We start from the raw sequence: 25,379 nt of genomic DNA on the forward strand, positions 1-25,379 counted from the left end.
ACCTATCGTAGTCTTACGGATTTATGGACAGCCCTGCAGGATTCATTGTACAGAAGACACGACAGAATAAACATTAAGCTGCATGAAATAACAGCTACGTGGTTTGGACTCGGTGGAAGTAGTGCTGGAGGGAACTGACGTCATGAATCATGCAGGGCTGTCCATAAATCCCTAAGAATACGAGAGGTGGAGATCTCTTCTGGACAGCACGTTGCAAAGCATCCCAGATATTACCCAATAACGTCTGGGGAGTTTGGTACCCACTCGGCCACAGCTACAGGGTTGAAAATGGCTAGAAGTGCAGGTGAAATATGTGTACAAATACGCAATGAATGTGTTAAATATGTGTAAATATACACTCCTGGAAATGGAAAAAAGAACACATTGACACCGGTGTGTCAGACCCACCATACTTGCTCCGGACACTGCGAGAGGGCTGTACAAGCAATGATCACACGCACGGCACAGCGGACACACCAGGAACCGCGGTGTTGGCCGACGAATGTCGCTAGCTGCGCAGCATTTGTGCACCGCCGCCGTCAGTGTCAGCCAGTTTGCCGTGGCATACGGAGCTCCATCGCAGTCTTTAACACTGGTAGCATGCCGCGACAGCGTGGACGTGAACCGTATGTGCAGTTGACGGACTTTGAGCGAGGGCGTATAGTGGGCATGCGGGAGGCCGGGTGGACGTACCGCCGAATTGCTCAACACGTGGGGCGTGAGGTCTCCACAGTACATCGATGTTGTCGCCAGTGGTCGGCGGAAGGTGCACGTGCCCGTCGACCTGGGACCGGACCGCAGCGACGCACGGATGCACGCCAAGACCGTAGGATCCTACGCAGTGCCGTAGGGGACCGCACCGCCACTTCCCAGCAAATTAGGGACACTGTTGCTCCTGGGGTATCGGCGAGGACCATTCGCAACCGTCTCCATGAAGCTGGGCTACGGTCCCGCACACCGTTAGGCCGTCTTCCGCTCACGCCCCAACATCGTGCAGCCCGCCTCCAGTGGTGTCGCGACAGGCGTGAATGGAGGGACGAATGGAGACGTGTCGTCTTCAGCGATGAGAGTCGCTTCTGCCTTGGTGCCAATGATGGTCGTATGCGTGTTTGGTGCCGTGCAGGTGAGCGCCACAATCAGGACTGCATACGACCGAGGCACACAGGGTCAACACCTGGCATCATGGTGTGGGGAGCGATCTCCTACACTGGCCGTACACCACTGGTGATCGTCGAGGGGACACTGAATAGTGCACGGTACATCCAAACCGTCATCGAACCCATCGTTCTACCATTCCGAGACCGGCAAGGGAACTTGCTGTTCCAACAGGACATTGCACGTCCGCATGTATCCCGTGCCACCCAACGTGCTCTAGAAGGTGTAAGTCAACTACACTGGCCAGCAAGATCTCCGGATCTGTCCCCCATTGAGCATGTTTGGGACTGGATGAAGCGTCGTCTCACGCGGTCTGCACGTCCAGCACGAACGCTGGTCCAACTGAGGCGCCAGGTGGAAATGGCATGGCAAGCCGTTCCATAGGACTACATCCAGCATCTCTACGATCGTCTCCATGGGAGAATAGCAGCCTGCATTGCTGCGAAAGGTGGATATACACTGTACTAGTGCCGACATTGTGCATGCTCTGTTGCCTGTGTCTATGTGCCTGTGGTTCTGTCAGTGTGATCATGTGATTTATCTGACCCCAGGAATGTGTCAATAAAGTTTCCCCTTCCTGGGACAATGAATTCACGGTGTTCTTATTTCAATTTCCAGGAGTGTATAACATGTGCGTATGCAAGTAAAGCCACAGATGAAACACTCATACTAAACCCCTGGAACGATTTCAGTCAAATTCGGCCTATATATTAATTACAATCTGGCAAGAAATACTGTAGGGATAAGAACTACCAGCCCTCCTATTGGGGTGAGTGTGGTAACGAGAAGAGAGAAGGGAGGAGGAGGAGATGGACAGACAGAAAGGGGAAAGGAGGAGATAGGCATGCGGAAGAGAAGGACAGAGATAGAGGAGGGGGGATGGACGGAGGGGAGAGGAGGAGATGGACAGAAAAGAAATGGACAGAGACAGGGGAGGGAAGAGACGAGCAGAGAGATGGGGGAAGAGGAGATGAAAAGACAGAGGGAAGGAGGAAATGGACAGAGAAATGGAAGAGGATGACAGGGAGAGAGGGGGGGGGGGAGAAAAGGAGATGGACATAGAAAGGGGAGAGAAGGAGATGGACACAGATAGAAAAGGTGTCGAGACGAACAGGGAGAGAAGAAGAAGATGGACGGAGAGAGGGGCAGGAGAAGATGTCCATAGAGTGGGGGTTGGAGGAGGTAGACAGAGAGAAGGGGTGGTGGAGATGGACAGAGAGGGGGGAGGAGGACTAACTAAGAAGTTTGGAATAAATTCATACCAGGGCAACGCCGGGTACTAAGCCAGTGTAATATAAAGCATGGTATGTCATGAGTATCGAACACGCATGACCTGTTTATAGTTTCACAGTACTCACGGTGAAGAGGAGCGCTGGCACGGGCGTGCAGGTGCGCAAGTGGATGAATGCGAAGGCGACGGGCAGGTGTCCCTCGGCTGCGCCTGCGCGGAACAGCCGTCCCGACGTGAACAGGATGCCGTTGACGCCGCCGAACGTCGACAGCGCCACGAACACCGGCACCGTCCAGCGCGCCGCGCCGAACATGCGGTTGCCGAACGACTGAGGACACAGCCGAGAGTGTGGTCACCGTATCGAGCGGAAAGTATCGATACTTTACTCACGAACAGTATCGTAAGACAGATATCGTACTTATAAAAGTATCCAAATAAGTATTATCGACAGCTTGAGGTATCGACACTAATCTTTTATAAAAAATATTAAATACTTTTACTAGCACCTATCATTCCGGCTCTCCACCAAAGCAATTGGGGACTGTGGGCGAACAACTCGCATCCCTTAAACGACATTGTTAAAGAAACTTCAAGAAGAAAAATGACTTTTTAACACCAACTGACAAAAAACGTGAAGCATCCGGAAGACATGGGCGGTTGTCTCAATGTAGCTTCGTAAACGCGCACATCGTCGGGGGATATGCGTGTAATGAGAGTAGCAATTCTCTGTGGCAGGTAGAACTGCCGGCAGAGTACATTAGTGTTCTTCATGTTTACTGTTGTTACGAGGGCTGGTAGGGTTTATAATGGGTGTGAACAGCGTCAGATATTGAATGATCACTGTGAAGGACATGCAGATCCGTACTCGTGTGAGACAGTGTTACCTGGGCCTAGCAGAGTTCGAAAAGGATCACACTGTGGGTCTACCTTTGAACGGCTGGTCGAATCGTGCAATATCCATATTTGTGGGGCATTCGAATGTGACAGTGGCCCGATGCTGGACTGCTTGGGAATGTGAGCGCAGGCATACTCGCCGCCAAGGTCCCGGTCGACGGTGTCTGAACACCATAAGGGAGGTTCGCGGTCTTGTGCATCCGAGAACAAGTACTGGACTCCCAGCAACACTTTGCGTCATCCTGCACCAGCAGCTGCTGGACTAAGCTGTTACCATCCCATGCGTAGGCTGCCGTTAACACCGCAACACAAGCGGCTGTGTTTGTAATGGTGCCATCACCGAGAAGAACGGATTGCTGCTGAATGCCTTCGCATTGGGTTCAACAATGAATCGCGATTCTGCACTAAAGGCCTGGCCAGACAGAATCCGGCCTGCCGCTGAGACGGACGGCGCAGCGGGAGGCCGGGCCAGTCAGCGGCCAGAGACGCCACACAGGCAACGGCCGTCCGGCCGGCCGCAGCGACTCTTCATGGGTCAGCTGTTACACTGGGGAAAGGGCCGAACCGCATTATTAAGCTTGCATGCGTAGCGCGATTGTCTTGGCGTTAGACGATTTGGAAGCTTCACGCGGGACACGTTATCTTTGTGCGAGGAAATGAGTGGCTCGCACAAGCGATACGAAATGGCACCAAGAAGAAGAGATGTTGGATGCACGACATTAACAGCAAGAGAGAAAGCTTAGGAGAATACCATCGTCTGTGTATTGATCTAGAGTCTGACGAAGATAGGTTCTTCAAATATATTCGTATGTCGCGAGAATGCTTCGAGGAACTGCATCGCCTGATAAAAAGGTAGCACCAAGAAGTGCACAACGAACTGGAGAAATCCAATTGATACAAGGCACACACTAGCCATTTGTTTGAGATAAGTTTTACCATTTGTGGCCTCTTTGTGCTTCAAACAGAAGTCATATAATTTATTCCATCTCAGTTTTGCTGTATCATATGAAAGATTCGGTGGAAGAAAGTGCTATCCCACAACGTAGTTACGAGTGGAGTGATAAATTTATCTGCACAGTTTACGAATACATCAAACGATAGTAACATCTAGTTCCGTATGTCCCGCTTGAGGGAACTTTCTAATTAATAGATTGTTTGTTTCATTGTATTCATAACATTGCCATTGAATTTAAACAAACATATCTTTGGTCGTTAACTTATCTATTCGTTCTATCGGCATAATTTATTTTAATCTTTTCCAGATACTTGACTACTGGCGACAGTCACCAAACCATAGCTTTTTCTTTTCGGTTACGACGTTCAACAGTCTCAGAAATTGTGAAACAAGTGTGCCAGGCAATATGGACTGTTCTACAACCCAAGTATTTACCTACTCCTACAACAGAGATGTGGAAGAAATCTGAAGAAGGATTTCTAGGACTTTGGGGGTTTCCGAACTGCCTTGGAAGCATAGACGGAAAGCATATCAGGTTAAAATGCCCGAAGGATAGTGGATCCCAGTTCTTCTGTTACAAACAATTCTTTTCGCTGGTTCTCCTGGCAATCGTTGATCCATACTACGTGTTTACAGCAGGTGACATTGGAAATTATGGATGTCACTGTGACAACACTATTTTTGAGAATTCAGCTTTCTATCAAGAGTATATCGAGGGCAAAAGTATTGTACCTCCAAATCAGGATCGCGTGTATCATACAAAAAGTTGTATTGTCTCATCTCCTCTATAAGTATTTCTGTGTCCATGATGCGTGCACTACGAGCTGCAAGAACAAAAACCGCCTCACGCCGCTGCTTCCAGTGTGACTACAGAGCAGTTGAGTGCACCAACAGAGGCAAGCAGCCGCTCCGGCTTGCGGCGAATCTGTAATCTGTGACAACCCGGCGGCGGCCGGTGCGGCAGGCCGTATGCCGGTGCGTCAAAGCCGCACTCTGTGAGACCGCCGCCATACAGTAACGAGCGATTCAACAGTGCGGCCTGCCGGCTGCGGTTCAAGGCCACAGGCCGGACGGCCAGGCCGCATTCTGTCTGGCCAAGCCTTAACCTGGATGACCATGACCGGTCAGTATGGCGGCAACCGAGGGAGAGGTCCCATTCCTCTAATGCATTGGAGAGGAACAGTGGTTTTACTCCTGGCGTCATAGTGTGGAGGGTCATCGAGTATGATTTCAGATCATGGCTAGTATTGATTGAGGGAACGGCACAACGGCACGCCACGGACGTACTATGGCCTCAAGTATTACCTCTCGGCTATTGTATCTTGGTGCCATTTTCAACAGGACAATGTTCGTCCTCACATGGCACGTGCGTCGAAGAACTGTCTTCGTAGTGCTGCTGCTCCTATCGTCAGTAAGACCCTCAGATACGTCCCAGATAGTACATGTGTGGGCCCATCTCGGACCTCAACTCCGCCCTGGTACCACTATCCACGATATTAAGGACCAGTTGCAAGAGTTGTGGGTCAACTTGCCTCAGGAGACTATAAAACAGCTTTATGAAATCCTCCCCAACTGAATCAGTGCATACATCCATGCCAGAGGGTGTGCAACGTATTGTAATAACTAAACTAACGTGACATATCCTCTCAGCCCATCAACTTTCATTTAGTTTCCTCGTCGCCTTCTGTGTGCTTCACTCTTTTTGTGAGACAGTGTATAATAGATAGACGATCAATTTTAACAAGTTTCGAATAGAATAACACAAGCATTAAGTCAAGTAAAGTTTTTATTTTCATTTTAAAAAATCTGTACTTCAAATTATGTAACACAATCAGAAGAAACAACTGAATAGTACCCAAAAATAAATAAATGAAATGTAACATAAAAGTACTCATTTATTCAACGATGTTTTATCTAGTCGTTTCGATGATTAGATTAGATTAGATTAATACTAGTTCCATGGATCATGAATACGATATTTCGTAATGATGTGGAACGAGTCGAATTTTCCAATACATGACATAATTAGGTTAATTTAACAACATACTTAAGTTAATATAACAACTTTATTTTTTGTGTTTTTTTGTTTTTCTTTATTTTTTATTTTTATTTTTTTTATTTTTTTTATTTTTTTAATATTTTTGTTTCGGTTTTTTTTCTTTTTTTTTCTTAATTTATATCTAAAAATTCCTCTATGGAGTAGAAGGAGTTGTCATTCAGAAATTCTTTTAATTTCTTCTTAAATACTTGTTGGTTATCTGTCAGACTTTTGATACTATTTGGTAAGTGACCAAAGACTTTAGTGCCAGTATAATTCACCCCTTTCTGTGCCAAAGTTAGATTTAATCTTGAATAGTGAAGATCGTCCTTTCTCCTAGTATTGTAGTTATGCACACTGCTATTACTTTTGAATTGGGTTTGGTTGTTAACAACAAATTTCATAAGAGAGTATATATACTGAGAAGCTACTGTGAATATCCCTAGATCCTTAAATAAATGTCTGCAGGATGATCTTGGGTGGACTGCAGCTATTATTCTGATTACACGCTTTTGTGCAATAAATACTTTTTTCCTCGGTGATGAATTACCCCAAAATATGATGCCATATGAAAGCAATGAGTGAAAATAGGCGTAGTAAGCTAATTTACTAAGATGTTTATCACCAAAATTTGCAATGACCCTTATTGCATAAGTAGCTGAACTCAAACGTTTCAGCAGATCATCAATGTGTTTCTTCCAATTTAATCTCTCATCAATGGACATACCTAAAAATTTGGAATATTCTACCTTAGCTATATGCTTCTGATTAAGGTCTATATTTATTAATGGCGTCATACCATTCACTGTACGGAACTGTATGTACTGTGTCTTATCAAAATTCAGTGAGAGTCCATTTACAAGGAACCACTTAGTAATTTTCTGAAAGACAGTATTGACAATTTCATCAGTTTCATCAGTTAACATGATAATTTGATAGGTGACTCTGACAATATATCTTTGGAAATAAACGCTTTTAGGGAACTGATGTCACTAGAATTGTCATGCACTCGTTGGCTAGTTTATTCAGCTGACGGAATATAAACTTTCGTGTCTTCCCATTGCTCTATAGCATTAGCCCACAGTGGTGACACAAGTGTTGGCAAATGAAGTCTAATTCCACATTTTTGACCAACCAGAGTAGGTTCGAAAGGGGCGAGTGCTCCAGGTTTCCTATTTTGTTTGCTGTGGGGTAATATGTCATGATGACTCGAAAAGACATGCATCGTTTCAAGGGAAGAGTCGCTGTATGGTTCGCTGCTACTGGTACCAGAGGTAGCAGAAGGTTTTCGATAAACGCCTTGTACATATTGCCGTAGCACAAGGTCTGGAATCCAGGAAGTGTATATTTATTAATCTTTTGTCGAAGAAGCAGAATAATGCAGCCAAATTGATGACCTTCAGTTTGTTAAAATCTGCGCTCTATTTTCGTGTTTACCTTCTCTTTTACTACCTCTATTACACTGCTGTCATCAAGCTTACTTAAATAATTTATCTGCGCTTTCAAGCAGTTGACCACTGGTATACTTTTGCTTATAGTCATATATTGCTCACCTGATAGCTCTTTAATGACAAGTGGTTCTACATATTAACACTCAGTTATTCTACACTTCTACTGCTTTGTTTTAAACATAAAAAACCTGTTTTCCGTATGGGCCAGTCAAGTGTACCTCTGAAGCATGTAATAAATAGAATTCCAATGAGTATTTTCATCTAAAATCAACTTAAGGGATGTAAAAGTTTGTTTTGTCCCGGTAACGTCGATGCTGCAGTAGCTTTCTGAATGACACTTGACTCGAAATATTTAACATTATTCTTACCTTGTTGATCAATAAATAAAAATCCTTGGTTGTTATTGCCAATTCAGCAATGAGATTTACTGAGCGCGCAGAACAAAATAAGTACTTGTAATTTTGTTACACCTGCTTCCATATTGGTACCAACACTAATCATGCGACCAAAATTTTAGGTACATAATAAAAATGTAACGAAAGGAACTTTTAGTACGGTACCTGCTGAAAGTGTTGATATGAATAAAAGTATAAACTAAAAAATATTGTCTGGAAAGTAAAGGTATCGAAAAGAAAGCATTCGATATCAACAGATATCCATATATATTCTGTGTTGCTAGCCGAAAGAGAGTAAATCAGCTGCCGAAACTGGCAGCTGTTCTATACAACTCGTTAGGGCTACATTGTGGAACCACGGCAAAAGCTTCTTAGGAAAGTGGCATCAAAAGTTCTCAGCCTCGCCCATGGATTGCAGAGCTGGATGCGTGACTTTTTTCCCACAGAGGTTGGTAGAACTTCCAACAAATTGAGTGTGTAATTGCAAGTCATTCCATCCAGCATTTGGCTGCAGTGGAGTGGAAATGGAAAACGTCCTAAGTGCCAGGTCTGGCGTTTGTCAGGAAAATGAAAACAAAAACGATATATCACTGTTTGTATGTAACTAATTGGTTTCCAGAAAATCGAGAAAGTATTCTTTTACCGTAGACGTATGCTGCCCATCGCACCACTGCAAAAAACAACGAGGCAAATCAGAAAATAAGTACTTTATTAAGAACTTTCTAAGCGCCATAAGAGTAAATGAGTGATTCTATGGGCCAAAAAAGAAATTTTGGTTCTTGCAAAGAAGAAAACAGCAGCCAGCCACTGTTAATAATGCTATTTATTTAAATAAATAAACCGTTACCGATTTAAAACCAACAGCTTCTTCTTCAGACGGTGTTCATCTTTCTGTTACATTTGTCGTTGCTTCATTAGGTATTGGCTGTTTAGTTCCGACAACAAATCGTGAACAGCCGTTTTATGATGAATCTGTCGAATCGAAACTGAAACGGCGCTATTTGTGTAAATGAACAGCATAATACTGGCTGTGTTGCTACTTTCCTCTCTGCAAGAACCAGCTTGTATTCTGTACACAGCTACGGTCTCAAAAATGTTAGTTTTCTGCAAAAAAAGCAGAAAGAACGGTTATGTTCCAAGTGCCATTAATACTGAGGTGCTACGTTTTAAGTGCCCTGAGGTGCTACGTTTTATTTCCTACCCCCATGAACCATGGACCTCGCCGTTGGTGGGGAGGCTTGCGTGCTTCAGCGATACAGATGGCCGTACCGTAGGTGCAATCACAACGGATGGGTATCTGTTGAGAGGCCAGACAAACGTGTGGTTCCTGAAGAGGGGCAGCAGCCTTTTCAGTAGTTGCAGAGGCAACAGTCTGGATGATTGACTGATCTGGCCTTGTAACACTAACCAAAACTGCCTTGCTGTGCTGGTACTGCGAACGGCTGAAAGCAAGGGGAAACTACAGCCGTAATTTTTCCCGAGGGCATGCTGCTTTACTGTATGGTTAAATGATGATGGCGTCCTCTTGGGTAAAATATTCCGGAGGTAAAATAGTCCCCCATTCGGATCTCCGGGCGGGGACTACTCAAGAGGACGACGTTATCAGGAGAAAGAAAACTGGCGTTCTACAGATCGGAGCGTGGAATGTCAGATCCCTTAGTCGGGCAGGTAGGTTAGAAAATTTAAAAAGGGAAATGGATAAGTTAAAGTTAGATATGGTGGGAATTAGTGAAGTTCGGTGGCAGGAGGAACAAGACTTTCGGTCAGGTGAATACAGGGTTATAAATACAAAATCAAATAGGGGTAATGCAGGAGTAGGTTTAATAATGAATAAAAAAAATAGGAGTGCGGGTAAGCTACTACAAACAGCATAGTGAACGCATTATTGTGGCCAAGATAGACACGAAGCCCACGCCTACTACAGTAGTACAAGTTTATATGCCAACTAGCTCTGCAGATGATGAAGAAATTGATGAAATGAATGATGAGATAAAAGAAATTATTGAGGTAGTGAAGGGAGACGAAAATTTAATAGTCATGGGTGACTGGAATTCGAGAGTAGGAAAAGGGAGAGAAGGAAACATTGTGGGTGAATGTGAATTGGGCGAGAGAAATGAAAGAGGAAGCCGTCTGGTAGAATTTTGCACAGAGCATAACTTAATCATAGCTAACACTTTGTTCAAGAATCATGAAAGAAGGTTGTATACATGGAAGAATCCTGGAGATACTAGAAGGTATCAGATAGATTACATAATGGTAAGACAGAGATTTAGGAAACAGGTTTTAAATTGTAAGACATTTCCAGGGGCAGATGTGGACTCTGACCACAATCTATTGGTTATGAACTGTAGATTACAACTGAATAAACTGCAAAAAGGTGGGAATTTAAGGAGATGGGACCTGGATAAACTGACTAAACCAGAGGTTGTACAGAGTTTCAGGGAGAGGATAAGGGAACAATTGACAAAATGGGGGAAAGAAATACAGTAGAAGAAGAATGGATAGCTCTGAGGGATGAAGTAGTGAAGGCAGCAGAGGATCAAGTAGGTAAAAAGACGAGGGCTAGTAGAAATCCTTGAGTAACATAAGAGATATTGAATTTAATTGATGAAAGGAGAAAATGTAAAAATGCAGTAAATGAAGCAGGCAAAAAGGAATACAAACGTCTCAAAAACGAGTTCGACAGGAAGTGCAAAATTGCTAAGTATGGATGGCTAGAAGACAAATAAAAGGATGTAGAGGCTATATCACTAGGGGTAAGATAGATACTGCCTACAGGAAAATTAAAGAGACCTTTGGAGAAAAGAGAGCCACTTGTATGAATATCAAGAGCTCGGATGGAAACCCAGTTCTAAGCAAAGAAGGAAAAGCAGAAAGGTGGAAGGAGTATATAGAGGGTCTATACAAGGGCGATGTACACGAGGACAATATTATGGAAATGGAAGAGGATGTAGATAAAGATGAAATGGGAGATAGGATACTGCGTGAAGAGTTTGACAGAGCACTGAAAGACCTAAGTCGAAACAAGGCCTCGGGAGTAGACAACATTTCATTGGAACTACTGACGGCCTTGGGAGAGCCAGTCCCGACAAAATTCTACCATCTGGTGAGCAAGATGTATAAGACAGGCGAAATACCCTCAGACTTCAAGAAGAATATAATAATTCCAATCCCAAAGAAAGCAGGTATTGAGAGATGTGAAAATTACCGAACTATCAGTTTAATAAGTCACAGCTGCAAAATACTAACGCGAATTCTTTACAGACGAATGGAAAAACTGGTAGAAGCCGTCCTCGGGGAAGATCAGTTTGGATTCCGCAGAAATGTTGGAACACGTGAGGCAATACTCGCCCTACGACTTATCTTAGAAAATAGATTAAGGAAAGACGAACCTACTTTTCTAGCATTTGTAGACTTATAGAAAGCTTTTGACATTGTTGACTGGAATACTCTCTTTCAGATTTTAAAGGTGGCAGGGGTAAAATACAGGGAGCTAAAGGCTATTTACAATTTTTACAGAAACTAGAAGGCAGTTATAAGAGTCGAGGGGCATGAAAGTGAAGCAGCGGTTGGGAAGGGAGTGAGACAGGGTTGTAGCCTGTCCCCTATGCTATTCAATCTGTGTGTTGAGCAAGCAGTAAAGCAAACAATAGAAAAATTCGGAGTAGGTATTAAAATCCATGGAGAAGAAATAAAAACGTTGAGGTTCGCCGATGACATTGTAATTCTGTCAAGAGACAGCAAATGACTTGGAAGAGCATTTGGTCGGAATGGACAGTGTCTTGAAAGGAGGGTATAAGATGAATATCAACAAAAGCAAAACGAAGGCAATGGAATGTAGTCGAATTAAATCGGGTGATGCTGAGGGAATTAGATTAAGAAATGAGACGCTTAAAGTAGTAAAGGAGTTTTGCTAGTTGGGGAGCAAAATAACTGATGATGGTCGAAGTAGAGAGGATATAAAATGTAGACTGGCAATGGCAAGGAAAGCGTTTCTGAAGAAGAGAAATTTGTTAACATCGAGTATAGATTTAAGTGTCAGGAAGCCGTTTCTGAAAGTATTTGTATGGAGTGTAGCCATGTATGGATGTGAAACATGGACGATAAATAGGTTGGACAAGAAGAGAATAGAAGCTTTCGAAATGTGGTGCTACAGAAGAATGCTGAAGGTTAGATGGGTAGATCGCATAACTAATGAGGAGGTATTGAATAGAATTGGGGAGGAGTTTGTGGCACAACTTGACAAGAAGAAGGCACCGGTTGGTAGAACATGTTCTGAGGCATCAAGAGATCACAAATTTAACATTGGAGGGCAGCGTGGAGGGTAAAAATCGTAGAGGGAGACCAAGAGATGAATACACTAAGCAGATTCAGAAGTATGTAGGTTGCAGTAAGTACTGGGAAATGAAGAAGCTTGCACAGGATAGAGTAGCATGGAGAGCTGTATCAAACCAGTCTCAGGACTGAAGACAACAACAACGTTTTATTTATGATGGTAACGAAATAAAGCACTGAGTTTTTAACTAGTACAGCCTTGGAGCTCCAGAGGGAAGCACAGCTTTCCAGAAAGACTATGCGTCATGTACTAATGCACGTTCTGCATGGTTTTTAACACCTGCATCAAGCCTAGGAAAATGGAACAGAGTACAAGAATATAACAGCACTGAAGACGTGGTTCTCTTTTTTTGTCACATTGAACGCTTTCCATTTTCGCTGTTCAACTGGCTGAAAAAGACGTGGTACGTGAATCCACGGAAATGGAAAAAATCGAATAACTTGACACAGCTTTTCTTATTTTTGTTATTTTAAGAAAGTTTGATGCCAATAACGAAATTCATTCGAGGGGTATAGTGTGTAAGTATGGTGACCCCTCCCCTTCGGTTTCCACCGTGAAGACATGGGTTACCTTAGAAGCATCCACGATGGTGCACATGCAGGACATCCGAAACGTTGAAATACACCACAAATGCCCAGGAAAGTCCACGATATTATCTTGGTAGATTAGCAACTTAAGTTGTGTAAAATTGCTTCATCTGTAAGGGTTTTTGAAGAACGTGTCATCTACACGTTGCATTAAGAATTTGCACGTGAGAAATCTTTGTGCAAGATGGAGGGCGCTCCTACTACTATCACAAATGAATTCACACACAGATTTCCATTAAGGGTTTTGTGTGTGTTCGTAAAAATTAAAGTTATTTTCTGCGTCAGTAAGTGACAATGTACGAGACAAGGATTCACCACTGCGCACCAGAATCAAAACAACAATTGAAACAATGAAGAGAGAGCACCAAAGAGGGCGACGACGATGACATCAGCGGGAAAGATCATTCTATCGGTGTTTCTGGGTGTGAAATTAATTCATGTTATTTGAGTATCTTCAAAATGATGAAACGATAGCGTATTCTAACTTTCTACGAGGTTTGACTGAAAAGTAATACCTCCACCTTTGTAACTCTTCAACAGTTGGCAGCACTGGTATGCGGCAGGTACTGGCTTGTTCCGTAGCCTCTTCTCTACAGTCAGCGGGAAGCCTTAGCAATGAACGGTTGTGTTGTTACTGTGTAAAGTATGGAACCCTGAGCAGACGGTCGGTCAGTGCAAGTTAAGCAATGTGCAGTCATTGAATTCTTGACAGGAGAAGGTGTCACCCCAAAGGAGATTCATCAGAGAATGAAAGCAGTTTATGGTGATTGTGTTGATATGAGTACTGTGCGTCGTTGGGCGAGTAAGCTTGAAGATGTTCAGGCGGAACTTCTGACCTGCGTGACAAAGAGTTGGACGTTCTGTGACAGCAACCACCGAGTTTCACAAGAAAAATGTTGACAGATTGATTCAGGACGATCGTCGTAATCAGTCAGAGAGAAACAGCAAGCACAATCGGCATGTCGCAAGAACGTGTGAGTCACATTATTGCTTTGCTCGGCTATCGGAAAATTTGTGCACGGCGGGTACTCTGGATTCTGATTCCTGAAATGAAAGCACACAGATCTGAAATTTGCCAGTAACTCCTACCGCGTTACGAGAATGAAGGTGATGCCTTTCTTCATTCAATTGTGACAGGAGACGAAACGTGGGTACACCGTTACGACCCGGAGACGAAACGTCAGTCTATGGAATATCGACATAAAGACTCCCCCAGAAAATGAAATTCAAGAAGCAGCCCTCAGCTGGAAAAACATGGCCACAGTGTTCTGGGACGCAGATAGTGTTATCCATGTTGATTTCCTTGATCGTGGAACAACAATAAATTCAGAGCGCATTATCACAACGCTGCGAACTCTGAAACGTCGGCTGACAAGGATCCGAAAGGAAAAGGGAAATGTTTTCCTACAGCATGACAATGCCAAACCACACACTTCACGTTCCACCATAGCAGAACTTCAGAGACTGAATATCACCACCTTATGGCATCCTCCGTACAGTCCAGATTTAGCACCGTCTGACTTCCATCTGTTCCCTATAATGAAAGATGATCTGCGCGGACATCATTATGCTTCTGATGAAGACGTTGAGAGAACTGTGAGACTGTGGTTAGGGAAACAGAACGTCGACTTCTTCGGTGACGGCTTCTGAAAACTTGCTCATCGTTGGCAGAAATGTATCCAATTGGCTGGTGATTATGTGGATAAGTGAATATTGGTAATTAAAGATCACTTTCTAAGGATTATTTCTGCGTTTGATTTATTAAAATATTCCCACCCAAAACCAATTAACGAATTCATTCAACCCTCGTAACAGATCTAAATGTAAAAATTAGAGAAAAAGAGACGTGGGTTTCAGAAGTAAAAATCATGTTTCATCGAGGCATGTACTTGCCCATTGAAGAGTCTTGGCAATGGGAAAACAAAGATATCTTCGGTTTGAAGTGTTGGAATATATACATCAGATTTTGATCCATCGGGCTCACAAGGTCTTCCTCTTTCAGCGTTTTCCGTTCGACTAAGAAACGATTACAACTGTGCACGAGAATTTTACAGCACTTCCCGAGGAACACTACAGAAGTGGAATAACTTCACTGCAGTACACACTTTCTGGTTACACTCAATTTTTAAAACTTTAGACATATTAAGGAATCCATTTATTAGTGTAACTATCCACGTACACATATTGGTCAAAGTAATGACTGCAGTCGGCCAACCAAGTATAAGTCTATCGTAAGGCAATCAGCAGTTTTCAAGAGTTTTCTTGGAAATGTCTTATTTCTAACGGATTTCCAGTGATCAAAACTGCAAATTTTCGTACCGAGATAAAATATTTTAAGCTACATCAAAAGCATTAACATTGCGTCTTTTGAACTGATGCCAATTATGAGTGCATGAATCAAGGTGGTAAAAGACCAGGCACAACAGAAGAAATAATGCAAATGATCGACTACGCCGGCCGGGGTGGCCGAGCGGTTCTAGGCACTACAGTCTGGAACCGCGCTACCGCTGCGGTCGCAGGTTCGAATCCTGCCTCGGGCATGGATGTGTGTGATGTCCTTAGGTTAGTTAGGTTTAAGTAGTTCTAAGTTCTAGGGGACTGATGACCTTCAAGTTAAGTCCCATAGTGCTCAGAGCCATTTGAACCACAGATTGGATAATTTTAGACTTCGTAATCGTAAAAGAAGGACAGATAACAGCGGGAAGCCACACAACTACAGCTGTATTTTAAAGAACTACATGTATCACAAGTAATATAATGTGATAACGTAGTCTTCTCTTAGCTATTGCGTTATAATCATACAGAGAATATATGCAGTTGAAATAAAACCACAGCATAGTAGTATCACCAGTAAGTAACTGACGGTGCTTGGTCTTTGCAGTGAACTTTTGCGATCTTTTTCCCATTTTTCAAACATTCAGCAAGCTGTACGAAAGAGACCAGCAATCACAAACTGTCACTATTAAGCTCTAAAAGCGCAAGTTTCATTACGGAACAGCTGTGATGGATCCGAACACTGTTTGTCACGCCCTAGCATTCCAATAGGCAACCGACAAAGCTGTGTTCTCCTACAGGTTGCATACCACGCAGGCAAAAGTGAACGCTTCAACCGTAATGAGCAAGACTGCTTTAATCCTGTTGGTTTTCTGCAGAATCCGTCAGCGTCAATTTATACGTTCTTTCCGATTTAAGGACGTGACAACAAATTATTTTTACTTTTGACATCCTGTACGGTATGCATCGCAGTAACATGGATAACACACACGTTACCTGTAAAAGTATTAAACCCTAGAACTATAAAAACAGATTTCATAACGTTGTGGGCTTTATATTTTCTACACAAAAATGGACAGAAAACAAAGTACACTACTATCATTACCGAAGTTGGAGATTTTCGACATTTTAGGAGAACATAGTGAAATCCTGATGTTCTTTTCAGTGAGATGAACGAACTGGGAAAATGTTGCAGCCTTCAATGTGGCTATCTATATCCAGCAAAGCACGCTGAAGTCTAACCAAAACATTTTCGAAGTAATCTTTCGATGAGCCTATTGGACTTCGTAATGTGTCAAAAGAATATTTCGCCGTGTGCGAGTGAGGTTAGTTGTTGGGTAGGCAGTAGCAGAGGAGCGTTTGCGGACGTATTGTCATTGCTGCCGCACTTAAAACTGTTTCGCAATTTCTTACACAAAATCTGAGTTGATATAGTATGACTCTGGTCTGTTCTCGTGAAGGAGAAAGATGTATTTCGCAAACTATACTTTATTGGCCACTTTATGTATTATAGTTCAATGCATCAGCGCAATTACAACTGCAGTTCCATTTTCACTGTCTGGAGAATATTTGTAGCAATAAACCTCTGGTTAGAGTTATTTTGAATTAAGTACTTAATTCTTAAATATTAATCTAACCTCATATCAACGTTTTATGTTTCATTTTTACACATAGACGAGTGGGATGGTGTCGGTGTGTGAGAACATTTCGAATTGGAAGAGTTCGTCCACACATGGTGCACCCTTTTCCTTCAGCATGACAATGCTAGAACACACACGAGCGCTGCTACATCCGCAGCAATCCGAAACCTTGGGCTCACTACCATACATCACCCTCCAGAGAATCCCTGCTTGGTCCCATCTGATTTTCATATGCTTCCAGAACTTAAACAACACTTTCGAGGACTTTATTTAATAGTGATGAATTCCTCGAAAGTGTTGTTTAAGTTTTGGAAGCAGATGAAAATCAGATGTGACCAAGTCGAGATTCTATGGAAGATTTTCTTTGTTTGTATTGCACTTTTTGTAAATAAACTACACGGATCCCACTTTTTTTCCCTAGCATTTATCCCGTATAGTATGGCGATCGCTTTTTCGGGATTTGGAAATTCTATTTCTAGTATTTAGCTTTGTGGGCGGATGACCTTCCCTACCACAGTCGTTCAAGTACCTTAAGGGAGCGAAGCCGTGTCCTTCATTTGTGAATCTCGTAAACATTGTTCTGTGTGATATGGTCATTTTAACTGTTTGTATATCGTATTCTCTGAGGCGGAATGTGAGGACGAGCCCAGCGTTAGCCTAAACAAGCGTGGGAAACCGTCTAAAAACAACACTCGGGCCGGCAGGTGTACCAGACAACGGGCGAACATGGTTTGGCTCATCTCCCCGTCTCGGAAGCTAGCGTCCTGCACTTTGCGATATACACTGATAAGCCAAAACATTACGAGCACTCCTACCGTGACGCTGAATGCCGCCTAGCCGCGTTGCGGACACCTGTCACTTTAACAGAAGTACGTAAGCGGAGCAGACACGGACAGGGGTCACTATAGCGAAGATATGGGCTGCAAATGGGGAAATCCCTCGAGATAAGCGACTTCGACAGAAGATAGATTATTATTCCGCAGAACCTGTGAACGGATATCTCGAAAATAGCGAAGCTGGTCGAATGTTCACGTGCTACTGTCGTGAGCATCTACAGAAAGAGGCAGGAGGACAGTAAAACTACCACTAAGCGCTAAATGGTTGGATGTCCACGATTCTCCACAGAATGTGGGGTTTGGAGACTTGTCTGTCCTGTAAAGTAGGATAGATGGTGATCTGTGGCATCTTTTCCGAAAGGGCACAACGCTGGTGCATGCACAAGTGTTGCGGCGCATACAGTTCAGCTGACCGGTGTGGCCGAGCGGTTCCAGGCGCTTCAGTATGGAACCGCGCGACCGCTACGGTCGCAGGTTCGAACCCTGCCTCGGACATGGATGTGTTTGATGTCTTTAGGTTAGTCAGGTTTAAGTAGTTCTAAGTTCTAGGAGACTGATGACCTCAGATGATAAGTCCCGTAGTGCTCAGAGCCATTTAAACCATTTGAACCACACAGTTCATCGTACGTTGTTGAACATGGAGCTACGCAGCAGACTACCCCTACTTAGTTCAGTGTTGACCCAAGGACATCGTCAACTACGATTGTAGTGGGCACGGGACCACTGGGACTACGTCGTCGATCAATGGGTACTTGTCGGCTCTTCTGGTGTATCACATTTTTACTACAGATCGCTGGTCGTCTCCACAAAAACCGCCATCGATGTGAACGGCGGCTCTAAACGTGCAGCGTGCCACGGACGCTGGCTGGTTGGAGCAGTTACGCTGTAGGAGACATTCTTCTGCACTTGCGAGGGACCTATGATAGAAATTGAAGCCACGCCGACAGCTGCGAACCACTTGCGTCCATTCATGCTTGATGTCTTCCCTGATGGTGATGTCATCATAACTGTCCCTCTCTCGGAGCCAGAACCGTGCTACTGTGGTTTGAGGAGCGTTATAACGAACTCACGTTCTGAGGTACTACGTATCGATCCATGTGAAACGCCCACATTAGTACGTGGCTGCAACACAGGCGCTGACTCTGGCATCCAGTCAATCGCAGATATAGTGAATACTGTCCTAGGATACGTTATTCCATGCCTGCTCGACCAGGTCACTTAGTGCTGTAAGAGTCGTTATTGACAAGTCGCACGAGTCGCTTCTGGTCCAATCATATCCTACACGTGCTCAATTGGGGACAAGTCCAGAGACCATGTAGCCAGCGAAGTTGCTGCACGTCTTGCAGAACCCGTTGGGTTCACGGGCTGTATGTGTGCTGTTGGAATAACCTTCCTATTGCAAGAACTGCAAAAGAACCTGTCTAACATCAGTCTGCACGTACCGAGCGCTACCTAGAGGGGACTCGAGAAACACCAAATGCGAACGAGGGTTGCAGCTTATCGCATCCCACACAGTCTCGGACGAGAGCACTCTACGACAGCGCTTACCAGGAAGGTTTCGCACGCGCAAACGACCATGCAGGCACAATCTGCTTTTATCGCTGAAGACCACGGCGCGCCATTCCATCTTCAAAGTGATCCTCTGACGACACCAGTCGAGGGTGCACGTCGATGATGCGGTGTGAGTGGAAGACGGACTAGAACTGTGCGTGTCCATCGTCGCACTGCTAATAACCGGTTCGCAACAGTTCGTCTTGATACGTCTGGGCACACGAGATCTCTTATTTCTGTTGTGGTAGCTGTACGATTCGCCACTGCTGCCCTTACATTACGACGATCCTGGTAGGCGTCTGTGCTCTGTGGACGTACAGAATCTCGTCTACGGGTGTGAAAATGTTCACGTGACCAGTGATACCAGCAACGTTGCTCAACTGACGCAGCACGTCTAACTTGTGTGGCATGTCTCCGAAAGAACCATCCCTCCACTCGGAAGGCCACAATATAATCCATTTCAAAGTCGCTCAGTTGGCTGTAGGAAGCACGAATGCGTCTCCGTGGTTTGGTTGCCTGCGTGCTTCACACGTGTGCACCACACCTAAACCATTATCAGTATATCTGCTATGGAAATGATCGTTTGGCGTCATTGGCCGGGAGGCCCCTTACGGGACAGGTCCGGCCGGCTTGGTGCAGGTCTCATTACATTCGACGCCACATTGAGCGACCTGCGCGCCGGATAGGGATGAAATGATGAGCAATACAACACAACACCCAGTCCCTGGGCGGAGAAAATCCCTGACCCAGCCGGAAATCGAACCCGGGCCCCTTAGGACGGCAGTCCGTCACGCTGACCATTCAGCCATCGGGGCGAATAGTACATCTACTATGCCCCAGGTGGAATACACCGTCATCGTATCAAAATCGATAAGGTCTTTCCATATGTACATTTTTTTTTCTAGTAGTGTAGAAAACATCCACTTTACAAATTTTAAACAGCCGCATGTGGTAAACTGGTTTTCATTTTCCAAAATTTTGCTGCATTATGAACACATCCGCAAGCTCTCGAACTGGGAACTCACCACGGCGACGGCGGCTGAGGACAGCATCTCTTCCGGCGACACGACGGCAAAGTAGGCCAGGTTGGCCAGCACGTACGTCAGCGTCACTATGGGCATCGCTATCCAGATGGCGCGCGGCAGGTTCCTGCAACAACAATAATATCAGCGCTGCGTCGTCAGCTTATTACACGATGTGTGCGCATATATTTAAACGTATTTTGTAACTTTTATTCCAGTACACAATGCATTTCAGGCCTCTGGGGCTCATCTCCAGGTGCTTGATCAAATTTACGTTTCTACTAGCTCTGTTAAAGAGTACATAGGTATATTACAAGGTGGCACATTGTGACTACAATTTTTACGAAACTATGATAAAACCGAAAAATAACTTACTGTTTCCAGTAGATTTTATATAGTTTTTAAGCACCGTATGAGCGGACATATTCATACACATTCACATGCTTTCCTCTCACATCACATATTATGTAAACAAAATTCAAACAAGTCAGAGAATATCCAAACTTAAAGCTGTTACATTTCCACATAAACACAGGGGTTGCTATTTCAAATATCATAGAAAGATGTTACTTTATCATTCATACATAGATGTCATTTACAAAACAAAAATTATTTATGCAGATATCAGATGTGACCTTATGTTATGAAATGGTTATAGCTATTAGATACTTGTTTGTTTAGGGGAAAACGGCTTTTGAAAATGCTGAAAAGACTGTGGCTGCTTAGCTCAGTTTATTTAATATGTCCGCAGAAAAAAATTCTCTGTGTAGAATGTAGTTAGGCTGCTGTGGATATCAGTGTGTGTCTGTTCAGGTAAACATATTTGGTAACTGAGGATTTATCAAAGGGGTTGAGCCCAAGAACACCAGTGTGCTCTTTGTAGCGTGTGTTTGCCTATATGGAAAGCAGGGCAACTATTACACAGTACTTCATTTATTCCATTTGTTCTATTATTAGGATGTTTATGTTCATTTTACTGAGCAAGTGGTGTCCACGTTTGTTGTTTGTCCACAAAGATATTTTTATATTGGTATTTCTTATTAAGTTAGCAATGTTTTGCGATGCTGAACTTAAATAGTGAATGCTTCTGAAGATTTATGTTGCGTCAGTAGTTTTTTTTTTTTAGTGCTCCTGTTACTGATATTGGCCTGCGTGTTGTCAGACAGCCTATCAGCCGATTTTACTGACTACTCAGTGTTCATTGCAGTTGCTTTGAAGGTATCTACGAGGGCGAGCTGAAAAGTAACACCTCCGAATTCTTTATGTGAAAAATTTTAGAGCTTTTTAAATAAAACAAACTTTATCAACATTCTGCTTCTTTATTCTCCGTGTCTACATATTTATTTCTCAACATAGTCACCCTGGTGACAAACACATTTCTCCCATCGAGAAACCAGTCTACTGATATCGCCACTTAGAATGTTTGACTTTGATGGAGCCACAACCTCAAGTCGTCGCAGGTGTTCGTTAAGTTATGGAAACTGATGAAAATCGGATGAGAGCAAGTCGGTACTGTATGGAGGATGACTGATGACAGTGAACCCATGATTGTTGCAGATGTCTCAGTGCTCGTATGTGGTCTGGCATTATCATGATAAAGGACGTGGTTTTCGATATGTGGCCGACCTATTTGAATACGAAACTCGATTACAGTACGTTCCGGTGTATCGATAAGCGCCGGCATGAAGATGAAGAACGCAAGAGCAGAGAGAGCTTGAGACGACGCCAGCCTACAGCACGGTGACCCATGACGTCACTACGACAGGAGCGGCCTCTATCCGAAGAGAATATAAGCGCTGCTCCTTTGGCAGCCTCGGCCGGACAGAAGAAGACCGGCACTAGCAAAGGGACAGTAGAAGGCGGACACTAATAGACCAGGACAGAAGAGACGTGAATTGTGATCCATATCATTTACTTGAATGGATATTGTATAAAGTGAAGGACACTGGTTGTTTGCATGTCGCCAATCGCTTGACACGTTCTTGTAAACCACAGTTAAGTATTGTCAATCTACTTTATTGTAATAAAAACCATTAATGTGAGCCGGCCGGGGTGGCCGAGCGGTTCTAGGCGCTACAGTCTGGAACCGCGCGACCGCTACGATCGCAGGTTCGAATCCTGCCTCGGGCACTGGTGTGTGTGATATCCTTAGGTTAGTTAGGTTTAAGTAGTTCTAAGTTCTAGGGGACTGATGACCTCAGAAGTTAAGTCCCATAGTGCTCAGAGCCATTTCAACCATTAATGTGATTTGAAACTTCCTGGCATATTAAAACTGTGCGCCCGACCGAGACTCGAACTCGGGGCCTTTGCCTTTCGCGCGCAAATGCTCTACCAACTGAGCTATCGAAGCACGACTCACGCCCGGTACTCACAGCTTTACTTCTGCCAGTACCTCGTCTCCTACCTTCTCCGACCGCCTCGGTCGGGCGCACAGTTTTAATCTGCCAGGAAGTTTCATATCGGCGCACACTCCGCTGCAGAGTGAAAATCTCATTCTGGAAACATCCCCCAGGCTGTGGCTAAGCCATGTCTCCGCAATATCCTTTCTTTCAGGAGTGCTAGTTCTGCAAGGTTCACAGGAGAGCTTCTGTAAAGTTTGGAAGGTAGGAGACGAGGTACTGGCAGAAGTAAAGCTGTGAGGACCGGGCGTGAGTCGTGCATCGATAGCTCAGTTGGTAGAGCATTGGCCGCGAAAGGCAAAGGCCCCGAGTTCGAGTCTCGGTCGGGCGCACAGTTTTAATCTGCCAGGAAGTTTCATATCAGCGCACACTCCGCTGCAGAGTGAAAATCTCATTCTGGAAACATCCCCCAGGCTGTGGCTAAGCCATGTCTCCGCAATATCCTTTCTTTCAGGAGTGCTAGTTCTGCAAGGTTCGCAGGAGAGCTTCTGTAAAGTTTGGAAGGTAGGAGACGAGGTACTGGCAGAAGTAAAGCTGTGAGTACCGGGCGTGAGTCGTGCTTCGATAGCTCAGTTGGTAGAGCATTTGCCCGCGAAAGGCAAAGGTCCCGAGTTCGAGTCTCGGTCGGGCGCACAGTTTTAATCTGCCAGGAAGTTTCATATCAGCGCACACTCCGCTGCAGAGTGAAAATCTCATTCTGGATTAATGTGATTTGCTTGAACTGTTGTACAGCTATCCGAGAAAGCAGCATCGTTTAGACAGCCTATAAGAGACGATTGGGCAGAACCCCACACAGTACTCTATTTCTCATCACCGACATACTTACTTAATACATCAGTGCGTTACACGCTACAATTCGGAGACCTCTAGCGGCAGACGACTACAAATATGTAGACATGAAGAATAAGCGTGTCAATGTTAACAAGATTTGTTTTGTTTTTTTAAAAAAAACTTTATAACAGTTTTCACATAAATTAATTTTCAGCAGGCCATCGTATTTCTTGTCCTGGTGCTTTTGGTCTTAAAGGTAATGTGTGTGCCCTGTCAACATGGATCTAAATGCATGTATAATTGTGTGTGTTTGGATGGTGTGATGATTTTGTGTTGTTATATCAGAGTGGGTTGATTTAGTGCAGGTGTAAAAGGTTTGTTCCTGTTGTTCGTCAACTATTGAAAGGTCTAATACACTCCTGGAAATTGAAATAAGAACACCGTGAATTCATTGTCCCAGGAAGGGGAAACTTTATTGACACATTCCTGGGGTCAGATACATCACATGATCACACTGACAGAACCACAGGCACATAGACACAGGCAACAGAGCATGCACAATGTCGGCACTAGTACAGTGTATATCCACCTTTCGCAGCAATGCAGGCTGCTATTCTCCCATGGAGACGATCGTAGAGATGCTGGATGTAGTCCTATGGAACGGCTTGCCATGCCATTTCCACCTGGCGCCACAGTTGGACCAGCGTTCGTGCTGGACGTGCAGACCGCGTGAGACGACGCTTCATCCAGTCCCAAACATGCTCAATGGGGGACAGATCCGGAGATCTTGCTGGCCAGGGTAGTTGACTTACACCTTCTAGAGCACGTTGGGTGGCACGGGATACATGCGGACGTGCATTGTCCTGTTGGAACAGCAAGTTCCCTTCCCGGTCTACGAATGGTAGAACGATGGGTTCGATGACGGTTTGGATGTACCGTGCACTATTCAGTGTCCCCTCGACGATCACCAGTGGTGTACGGCCAGTGTAGGAGATCGCTCCCCACACCATGATGCCGGGTGTTGGCCCTGTGTGCCTCGGTCGTATGCAGTCCTGATTGTGGCGCTCACCTGCACGGCGCCAAACACGCATACGACCATCATTCGCACCAAGGCAGAAGCGACTCTCATCGCTGAAGACGACACGTCTCCATTCGTCCCTCCATTCACGCCTGTCGCGACACCACTGGAGGCGGGCTGCACGATGTTGGGGCGTGAGCGGAAGACGGCCTAACGGTGTGCGGGACCGTAGCCCAGCTTCATGGAGACGGTTGCGAATGGTCCTCGCCGATACCCCAGGAGCAACAGTGTCCCTAATTTGCTGGGAAGTGGCGGTGCGGTCCCCTACGGCACTGCGTAGGATCCTACGGTCTTGGCGTGCATCCGTGCGTCGCTGCGGTCCGGTCCCAGGTCGACGGGCACATGCACCTTCCGCCGACCACTGGCGACAACATCGATGTACTGTGGAGACCTCACGCCCCACGTGTTGAGCAATTCGGCGGTACGTCCACCCGGCCTCCCGCATGCCCACTATACGCCCTCGCTCAAAGTCCGTCAACTGCACATACGGTTCACGTCCACGCTGTCGCGGCATGCTACCAGTGTTAAAGACTGCGATGGAGCTCCGTATGCCACGGCAAACTGGCTGACACTGACGGCGGCGGTGCACAAATGCTGCGCAGCTAGCGCCATTCGACGGCCAACACCGCGGTTCCTGGTGTGTCCGCTGTGCCGTGCGTGTGATCATTGCTTGTACAGCCCTCTCGCAGTGTCCGGAGCAAGTATGGTGGGTCTGACACACCGGTGTCAATGTGTTCTTTTTTCCATTTCCAGGAGTGTAAATTTA

The 25,379-nt window shown here is 44.8% G+C and overlaps 1 protein-coding gene and 2 non-coding genes across 3 annotated transcripts in view; 2 read left to right on the plus strand and 1 right to left on the minus strand.

The window, feature by feature from the left end:
* Nucleotides 1–25,379, minus strand: part of LOC124776784 (large neutral amino acids transporter small subunit 1) — a 348,969-nt gene that overhangs the window by 20,601 nt on the left and 302,989 nt on the right. The window contains exons 4-5 of the mRNA XM_047251922.1: nucleotides 20,369–20,492; nucleotides 2,514–2,714 (exon numbers count right to left, since the gene is read on the minus strand). Of these exons, the coding sequence (XP_047107878.1) occupies nucleotides 2,514–2,714; nucleotides 20,369–20,492 (325 nt within the window). The remainder of the gene's footprint in view (nucleotides 1–2,513; nucleotides 2,715–20,368; nucleotides 20,493–25,379) is intronic.
* Trnas-cga lies at nucleotides 23,023–23,096 on the plus strand. Its single transcript has one exon. It is a non-coding gene; the product is annotated as a tRNA-Ser (tRNA).
* Trnas-cga lies at nucleotides 23,323–23,397 on the plus strand. Its single transcript has one exon. It is a non-coding gene; the product is annotated as a tRNA-Ser (tRNA).

This window comes from Schistocerca piceifrons, chromosome 2 (genome assembly GCF_021461385.2).
Source record: "Schistocerca piceifrons isolate TAMUIC-IGC-003096 chromosome 2, iqSchPice1.1, whole genome shotgun sequence".
NCBI classification, from domain to species: Eukaryota; Metazoa; Arthropoda; class Insecta; order Orthoptera; family Acrididae; genus Schistocerca; species Schistocerca piceifrons.